At 44.0% G+C, this 9,664-nt stretch overlaps 1 protein-coding gene across 3 annotated transcripts in view; it reads left to right on the top strand.

Annotated features, from left to right (window-relative positions):
* Positions 1-118: 118 nt before the first annotated feature.
* Positions 119-9,664, top strand: part of APOO (apolipoprotein O) — a 58,778-nt gene continuing 49,232 nt past the window's right edge. The window contains exon 1 of one of the 3 annotated variants that reach the window (XM_059909924.1): positions 119-373. In XM_059909924.1, the coding sequence (XP_059765907.1) occupies positions 365-373 (9 nt within the window). In that variant the 5' untranslated portion in view covers positions 119-364. Of the gene's footprint in view, positions 374-7,743; positions 7,830-9,664 lie in introns of those variants that run through there. The other 2 variants (XM_059909925.1, XM_059909923.1) reach the window with 2 other exon arrangements.

Below are 9,664 nucleotides of genomic sequence, written 5' to 3'. Positions count from 1 at the left end.
GCCGATTCCCAGCGGGGCGCGGGGCCGGTACCTCCCTCCTCTCACCCCCGCGTGCCGCCCACACTGAGGTGGCGCTTTCCCGCCGCCTAGCAACCGTCGGCTCAGGGGTGGAGCCTCTGGAAGGCGGGGCTTGCGTTCGCTCGCCGCTCGAGGCGCGACGCGCTGCAGCTCAACGTCGCGGTTTCCCCCCGAGGCTTCCGAGCTAAGCCTTTGGTCGGATCGAATTGGCTGTACGGCCGTCACCCGCACCGCGGCCCATTTGCGGTCGGAGGAATCGGGCCCTAGCCGGCCGCCGTAGCCACCTCTCTGTAGTGGGCGGGGTCAAGGCCGGGTGACCCCCGCCGGAGCCGCCGCTGCCAGCGACATGTTCAAGGTGAGAGAGTGGAGCCGGGTCACAGCTGTCACCGCCCCTTCCCGGCCTCCCGGAGCCCTCCCCGCGCTCTCGTAGGCCTCTCCGGGGATCAGGCCCGGCTCGCCCCGAGGTTTTTCCCGCCTCCGGGCCGGCTGCGTCCCGGCCCCGCAGTTCATTCACCGGTCCGCGTGGAGCGAGGCGCTGCCGGGCGGAGGCGTGAGACCCAGGGGTGGGTGGGTGGGGCCCTTTGGGTTGTGCTCTCGTGAATAAAACACTTAAAAAATTAAAGTACAAAGTATCCACCCTTCGTCTGGTGCCCTCTTGGGTTCGTGAGTAGGGTTAGGCCACCTCAGGGCACTGCGGGGTTCGGTTCTGGTTGCCTGGTAAGGTCAGGTTTCAGAACCTGGTGTATGATTGGGGGAGGGTCACTTTCGGAGAAGCTGCTGCAGGAAGTCGGGGAGGCTGGCATGGGAATGGCTGGGTGAGAGGGAGAAGCTGGAACTTCTCTGCCATTTCCAGTGAACAGTATATAGTATGGATAGGTCAACTCCATTTACATTCTGTGAACTCATGTCCTTTGAAAGAAATACACTTTTACAGGGAAGACTGTTTCGAAAATCTGTACACATGAAGGTGTTATTCTCCTAGTTTAAAAAAAAGTAAATGATATTTTCTATCATGAAAAACAAATCACAGGCTACTAGAAAGGAGTCTGCAAAATCGAGTCTTGAAGAAGCAGTGCACCCATAAAATATTGCTAATGAAATATCAGAATTGCACTACTCATTTAAAAGTCTTATTGAGCTTCTGCAATGTGCTTTGGGTGCATTAGGACAGACAATAAAATCAGAACATGGATTTGGCCATCCAATCTTGGCATTGCCACTTTCTAGCTGTGTCACCTTGGACAAGTCACTTAACCTCTCTGAGCCTGTTTTCCTATTGGTGAAATTGGGGAAATAACGTCTACCTCATAGGGTTGTTATAAGGAATAAATAAGTTAGTATGTGTTAAGCACTTGGAAGAGGTCCTGGCACATAGAAGTGACATGCAAGTATTTGCTTTTATTTTGTTTTCAGGCAGCTCACAGTTTAGTTAGGACAACAGATCCCATAAGAAACTTGGTTCATTTGATAAATTTATGTTGAACATCTATTATGTGCTAGGAGCTCGGCTCAGTTTTAAGGTTGGAACAACAAAGGATATGCTGTGATCAGTTTATATGGTTATCAATGTACTGTGGTAGTAAAAAGAGCAGGATCTGTCTTACCAGGGGTTTGTGGTTATTGGCCCTTCAGAGGTTCTGCGAATAGCATTCAGGGGGTCCCTGAGCTCTGAGGGGAAAAAAATACTCTTTTTCACTAATCTTTCACTGCAGTTTAGCATTTCCTTCAGTTATGAATGTAGGTAACTGTTTGTTATCTATTTCCGGATAACGACCTTAAAACAACAATGATTTATTTCTCACCATCTATAGGTTGGCTGGGCAGTTCTGCTGGCATCTCCCAGTGGCTGAATTCAGCTGGTGGCTAGACTATGAGGTGGACTTATTCCCATATCTGTGGGCCTAGGGCCCCTCAGTGTGGCTATCTTGGGCTTCCTAACATGGTTACTGGGTTCCAAGAAGGCTAGTCCTGATGCTAAACACCTGCTTGCATCACATTTGTTGATGTCAAAATGAGTTATATGGCCAAGCCCAGAGTCAATATGGTGGGGGACTACACAGAGCATGGATATGAGGACATGTGATTGATTGGGAGCAATTCATTTAATAAGCTACTACAGCAACAAACTACAGTAGTATTGGCAGTACCTGTCACCAGTCGAAGTTAACAGGACCAGTGCATGTCACAGACATTTTCATGTCATATTACAGTTCTTGCAGATCTCCAAATATCATTGATGCTCATCACTACATCAAAGTTACAGTAGTTATGACTCAGTACTAGATCTTTTTAGTATTAATGAGCTAATAAAGAAGCACATATTACTGTATCAGATTTTGGGTCTTAAAAAACAATTATATTGCACTATAATTGGCATTTATGCAATTAGAAGCATTATTTTGAGAAGGGGTCCATAGCGCTCACCAGACTGCCAAAGAGGTCAGTGGCACAAAAAAGGCAAGGAACCCCTGGGGGCTTCAGGGGAGGCAAGTTTTGAGAGACAGGAGTTCCTCAGGTGGATGAGCTGGGAAACAGCAGCAGGGGTACTCCATTGAGGAAGTGCCAGTAGCTCAGCTGTGCTGTGTCAAGGGAAAGATAAAGGGAGCTGAAATTGTTGAAATATGTGCTTTGAGTAGAAAAACTCACGACAAACCTTGGTGGATACCAAAATGTAAGGAGGAGAAAGAGGAAGAGGGAAGGCCAGAGATTTTCGAGAAGCAACTTTTGATAAGTAGAAGTAGGAGCACAAGAGTGATGTTTAGAAAATTAAGGGAGGGAAGTTTCAAGGACAGGCTATGTTAGGGTGCTTCCAGTTGGGAAAACCCAATTGCTTAAATAGTAAGGAAAATTATTTCACAAAGTCCAGAGAAAGGGTGGACTCCAGCGGGTCAACGATGTCCTCAAGGTCCCCATCTCTTTTCTTGGCTTTCCGAAGTAAGATTGGTTCCCCTTATGGTTGCAAGATGACTGCCAGTAACACATGCTTTCCCATCCACTAGAGCAAGAGAAAGAAGAGGACAAAACTCCCAGACTTGGATTACACTCTTCAGTCTGATTGGACCAGTGCCCCTGACCCAATAGCCAGTGCCAGGGGAATGCCATGCCCTGATTGGCTTAGACTAAACAGGATCAGCTCAGGATGGGATCACTACATTAATCACCTGGGAGAGAAATGAATCCATGAACACAGTGGGGGAATGGAGACTGGATGTGCAACGGCAATGTCTGTTACAGAAAGATGAGTTAGATGGGTTTGGAGAAGTGTTCACTGTTTTGGGCAATTTGGTTGGAAGGCTTTCACAATGTTTATACATGTAGGTTTACTGATGGAAGTGAAAGCTAGATTAATATGGGTTGGTGGCTGAAAGATGAGTAAATGGGGTTTATAAGCTTGACTGTCAAGGGAAGGAGGGAGAATATAGTAACTTGAGGGACATGTTTGGTCAAGATTCTAGAGTTGTTTTGTGGTTGTTCCAGTATTCAAGATTTGGCAATGTTTATGGCCTCGGGAGGAATGTAGGGAGGGAACTTTTATAAAAGAGAATCCCTTAGCTTCGAAAAGGAGGAGAGATAGTCCCTTCCACCTGTGAGATGGAAGGGAACGAAGGATGGCAGTAATTGTAGACTAGTGGTTCTCATCTGGATGGTACCACCTGCCTCGAGCGTGTTTTAGAAACTTGGTTGGTTCTTCACATCTTTCATTTAGTTGTGTTGAACATTCGTATGCTGAAATATAATGCTTATAAGTCTTTCCTTTTCTCCATTGTGTTACCATCAAATTGATATACGGGTCTCTCTTTTTTTTTGGACTTATGTATGTAGGTGGGTGATGAATTTTACTTCAAGATAGCAAGAGTTACTTAGAAAATTATTTGTCATAAAATGGCGGTGTCAGGTCTAGTAGGTGAGGACCAGTGCTTCTCAAGCTTTCATGTGCATGCGACTCTTATTAAAATGCAGATTCTGATCCAGGAGGTCTGGGTGGGGGCCTCAGAGTCTTCATTTTTTAACAAGCTCCTGGGTGATGTAGATGCTGCTCGTCTCCTGTCATACTTTGAATAGTAAGAACTGAGGCAAACTGGTAGATGAATGGTTTCTTGTATTTTCCAGGTGAGTGATTTTATGAGTGTGGTGGGATTTGGAAGAGGCATTGACCAAAGAACAAAAAAGATAAGTGAGAGTCTTTGAGGGCGCTCCTGAGAACTGCTACTGGCCGTCTTTCATGATTGCAGCCTGGGAGTGGGGCTGAGCACATGGTAGGGCTTGATCAGGTTTGAGACTTATCAGCTTGGGTCAACTAGGACTGGAGGGCAGAAGAGTTGATAGTATAGGTGTTGGTGGAAAAAGTACAGTTTGTGTGGCTAGTTATGTGCATATACAATGAAAATATTTGTGTTTTAACCGTTGTTTTGATTTAGCTATCCATCTTCAAGTCAGTAGGGGGCACTGGTGGATCACAAAACACATTTGAAAAGCTGCCCAGTGTTTGCATTCTATTGCAGGAAGCAGCTTTTCCAGGTGCTGCTGCAAGAAGCTTGAATACTGACTACATACACCCAGTCTTCAGATTCATGTTACTAGATTTCATTTGTTGCACAAATGTTTATCACAGTTCATCTATGGGCTGGGCACTCTGCGGTACCTTGGCAGGTATAAATGAAAAGACCCATTTTTTACCTAGGAGAGAGTCCCCCAGTGTGGCCACATATCAGAATTATTTGTGAGACAGTTTCCAAGGCCTGCCCATGGGTCGGATTTAGTTTTTAAGTGAGGTCCAGGAATCTCTAGTTTTGAAAAAGCCCCCCAGGTGACTGTGAAACTTGGGTTTCAGGACCTCACAATGTAATTAGTGGCACAGACAGGAACAGTTCATTCAGATGCAGTGGGATAAGTGCTCTGATGTAAAAGGGTTGGGGAAACATAGAGCAGTAGGTCTCAACCTTGACTGCATATTAGACCCACCTGGGTTGCTTTTATAAGTCCCTATGCCCAGACTGCACCGAGACCAGTGCTATCAGAATCTCTGGGGTTGAGATTTAGGGATCTAGTTTATAGGGCATATAGGGCATGTAGCCAACCTTGAGAACTACTGACTTAGAGGAACAGGCACCAGCAGGGGGCATAAGGAGACTTGATAGAGGAGAACATGCCTTTGAAGCTGAGCAGACATGGTTGAAAGGGCCTTCCAAGCAGAGCAGAAAAGCTCATGCAAGGACACAGAACTGAGAGTTCAGTGCCAAGTTAAAACCTTGGTACCTAGGGTGAGACACTAAAGTTCTCTGTAGCTGTGTCCTCATCTATAAAACAAGGATAAGACTAGTACCAACCTTAAATTGTTGCGTGGATTAAATTAACTCAGACCCAAAGTTTAGCACAGTGTTTGGTACAAAGTAAGTTCTCTGTAAACGTGAGTTATTAATAACTTTTAGTTGGCGTCTTGTAGGAGGCTGCTATGGTAGTGTTATGGTGGTGCACAGTCTTGGGACTTTCCAGAAGTATTTTTTAGTGTCAAATCTTGGTAGTTCATTGGATGTGGCAGAGTTGGGAGAAGGAGAATTTAAGGATGCTGCCCAGGCTTTTGGCTTGGAAAATTGAGTGGCTCTTAGAACTGTTGATTGAGATGGGAGAGTGGAAGAAGGCTGAGTTCGGTTTGCGGGGAGGTGATAACTTGCTTTTGAATAGGTTGGACTTGGAGAAGTATCTGTGGACAGTAAGAGGTGGTAATCAGTTGACATGGAATCCAGGAGTGAGGAGTTTTCCTGAGAGAGATGTGGGCTGGAGATGGAGGAATCATCAGATGCTTCAAGGGCCAGAAGATGGCCTAGTGAAAGCTGGTCTGCATCACTTCCTTCCTGAAGGACGGAGATGTGAGCTCCACTCAGAGCTCACTGCTCATAGGAGCCTGAGGTGACCGTATCCTTGGCTATAAGGCATTATTACCTGTTGTGGCTGTTTGGTCTTGATGTAATGCCTTTATTGCCTATCTTTCTGAAATAAATTTCCTTTTTTTTTTTTTTTGGCTGCGTTGGGTCTTCCTTGCTGTGCACAGGCTTTCTCTAGTTGCGTCAAGCGGGGGCTGCTCTTTGTTGCGGTGCGCGGGCTTCTCATTGCAGTGGCTTGATGGCTTCTTGTGGCGGAGCACGGGCTCTAGGTGTGCAGGCTTCAGTAGTTGCAGCACACAGGCTCGGTAGTTGTGGCACGTGGGCCCTAGAGCACACGGGCTTTAGTAGTTGTGGCACACGGGCTCTAGAGCACACGGGCTTTAGTAGTTGCGGCGCACGGGCTCAGTAGTTGTGGCTTGCGGGCTTTAGAGTGCAGGCTTCAGTAGTTGTGGTGCACGGGTTTAGTTGCTCCACGACACGTGGGATCTTCCCGGACCAGGGCTCGAACCCATGTCCCCTGCATTGGCGGGCAGATTTTAACCACCGTGCCATCAGGGAAGTCCTGAAATAAATTTTCTTATCGTGAATAGTATGTTACTATTACAAACTAAGGGGAGAATTACACTGATAACTGGAAAAGGAAAATCATCTGTAAATTGGAAAAGTACTGTAAGTTTATTTTACTTGAATATTATTTTAAATGTCACATATTTTGAAAGATAATAAAGATTTTTTGCCCTTACAGTTAAAACATCTCCGAGGGAATTCTCCTTGAGGAATTATAGTTTGTATCAGTTAGTTTTCCCCAGTAATGCTTAAGCGGAAATTTATGGTTAGTGCATACAGCATGAAAGTTTATGTGGATATTTTCAGGGGAAAAAAAACTCAGTCTAGAGGTATATTGTAGAATTTGGAAGCTATTTGTTTTTCACTTTTGCTGAGTTTTTCCTGATTTTTGCATGGCCTTATGCCAGTTTTATTAGAAAACTGGAACAGTGCCAGTTTCTTAATTTAGTGGGTTTTAAAACTTGTGTTCAGGGCTTCCCTGGTGACGCAGTGGTTGAGAGTCTGCCTGCCAATGCAGGGGACACGGGTTCGAGCCCTGGTCTGGGAAGATCCCACATGCCGCGGAGCAACTGGGCCCGTGAGCCACAACTACTGAGCCTGCGCGTCTGGAGCCTGTGCTCCGCAACAAGGGAGGCCGCGATAGTGAGAGGCCCGCGCACCGCGATGAGGTGTGGCCCCCGCTCGCCGCAACTAGGGGAAGCCCTCGCACAGAAACGAGGACCCAACACAGCCAAAAAAATAAATAAATAAATAAATTTAAAAAAACAAACAAACAAAAAAAAACTTGTGTTCATTGTACACTAAAACTTGTAGAAGGAGGAATTTAGAGCAAGGGTTGTAGAGTTTTCATTATACCGAGAGCCTATAACTTTGAATATTAAGCTATATTTTCATGATAATACCATTATAGACAGTAAGTTGTATTTTGAATGAATATTGTTTTAAAGGCACTTTAAATACAGTCACCCTTTGTCTTCCTACTTCTTTCTAAGTCTTTGAAGCAATGCAGCGTGTTTTGTTCAAAGCCCACACTGGCTCCAACTTAAGGACGTCTTTGTTTGGTTGGGTGAGGATGAGGAGCCCTCTGTGGGAGCTAGAGATAGGTTCACAAGTGCATGTTCATTGCTTTAGTTGGGAGGGATACCCAGTGGTTTCTTTTTTTCAGATGTTCCTGTTCATTCCTTTGAACAGTCTTTAAATAGGATATATGAAAATAATAAACGTTCATTTTTGTTTTTTCCCCCATTCCATAGATGTCAGTCCTTGTGAAATAACAGCCTGCTTTTCTTTGTGCTTGCTGAAATGAATCTCTCCCATTAGAGGTGCTGCTTCATGTGTCGTATTATGACATGGGTTAAACTGGTGAGTAAGTAAGAACCAAGTGATACAGGGACTCCAACAAGTTTCCTAAATCGTTTGTTGATGGCTTACCTCACTTGGCAAATATTGACTGAGCCTCTTTGTGGAGTCACATCTTTCGGGAGCACTGTTAAAAATTGCTGTGTTTAGTCCAAATATTGACTTCTCTTGTTTTTGTTCCTTATTTTCACAGAGATTTTCATTATGAATCCAGATTGTCATCAGCTGAATTGAGCCTTGCCCATGATATTTTTTCCAAAAGAATGTTGTAGTTTCCTTTTCCTTAAAGAAGGAAGAGCCTGTGAATAACTGAGATGAGGTTGAAGGCAGTTGTTGTCAGTGAGTTCGGCATTCTCTGTGCACACAGCGGTCTATTAGGAAACGAAACTTGGGTCTAGATAGACTTTACTTTGACAGAATACCTCTTCCTCTTAGAAAATGGAATTTTTTTTAGTTGTTTGAAAATGTAGAAGCATTTGAAAGGCAAATTTTGAAGTAAATGTTCCTCTGTGATTTTTTTTTCCTGCCTCTATTTTCTTAACTCATTAAAGACTGAATGGATCTTGGGATGCCATTCCAAGAGAGAAAAGAAATATATTTATATTTTGGAGTTTTAGGTAAGCACTGTTAAGTTTCTGTCTGAATGAGGAAGTTCAAAATAAATTTGCAACATGGTAAATTATGTGTCATCTGTGTTCCAAGACTGTGAAACCAGTACAGCCCAACCAGATGACTCAAAACCTGCCTGAACGAACAATTATCTCACTCTTTGGCTCTGAGGTTTCCTTCCTGTTTATCAGACAAGTTTATTATTTTTTGTGTGTGAATTTAACAAAATCCAATGATTATTTTTAAAGGTGAAACAATTGCAAATGAAACATACTTGCTTTGCTTTGCTGACCTAATTTTGGGTGAATTCTGCCCTCCAAAGATAAAATAGAAGCTGGTTTTCTCTTTAAAAAAAAAAAAAAAGTTGATGTTAATCTTGAAAACAGCCTTGGTTTTTTTTCTTCACTTGGTTTTTTTTCTTCACTTATCTCTTTAGACCACAGCGTGTTTGTAGTGGATGAGGAAGAACTAGAAAATATCAGTTACCCCAGTACAGAATTACAGAATTGAAAGTTTATCATAAGATAGTTCTATGTTTGTCATAGTTGGAAGACAGTTTTTCTTTTTGTTGGTTAAAGTCTGAACTCTTTTTTTTTTTTTTTTTTTAATTAATTAATTAATTTATTTATTTATTTTTATATTTATTTTTGGCTGTGTTGGGTCTTCGTTTCTGTGCGAGGGCTTTCTCTAGTTGTGGCGAGTGGGGGCCACTCTTCATCGCGGTGCGCGGGCCTCTCACTATCGCGGCCTCTCTTGTCGCAGAGCACAGGCTCCAGACGCGCAGGCTCAGTAGTTGTGGCTCACGGGCCCAGTTGCTCCGCGGCATGTGGGATCTTCCCAGACCAGGGCTCGAACCCGTGTCCCCTGCATTGGCAGGCAGATTCTCAACCACTGCGCCACCAGGGAAGCCCATTCTGAACTCTTAAAATATTGGCTTCATAATCCATTCACTATGAAACAGATTGAAATGATTGTGGTTTGTCTTGTTGTTGTTGAAGTGTAAGTGCTCCCAGATTTATACATCCAAATGAGTGCCTGTCAAAACAGTCGTTATTGAGAGGACAGATTTAATTATCTTGTCAATACATCTCTTCCAAACACGCCGTCACTGATCAATATATTTGTTCCAGAAATATCATCCCTGATCAAAACATTTTGTCTCTTTTCATTTGGAGTTATGGTCATACTCTCTGACAGATTCTTTAGAATATCCTCAGTAGCCAGCTATT

The sequence above is a fragment of the Balaenoptera ricei genome, chromosome X (genome assembly GCF_028023285.1).
Source record: "Balaenoptera ricei isolate mBalRic1 chromosome X, mBalRic1.hap2, whole genome shotgun sequence".
NCBI classification, from domain to species: domain Eukaryota; kingdom Metazoa; phylum Chordata; class Mammalia; order Artiodactyla; family Balaenopteridae; genus Balaenoptera; species Balaenoptera ricei.
Note: the sequence above shows the minus strand (reverse complement) of the source record. Positions and strands in the feature narration are given on the sequence as shown.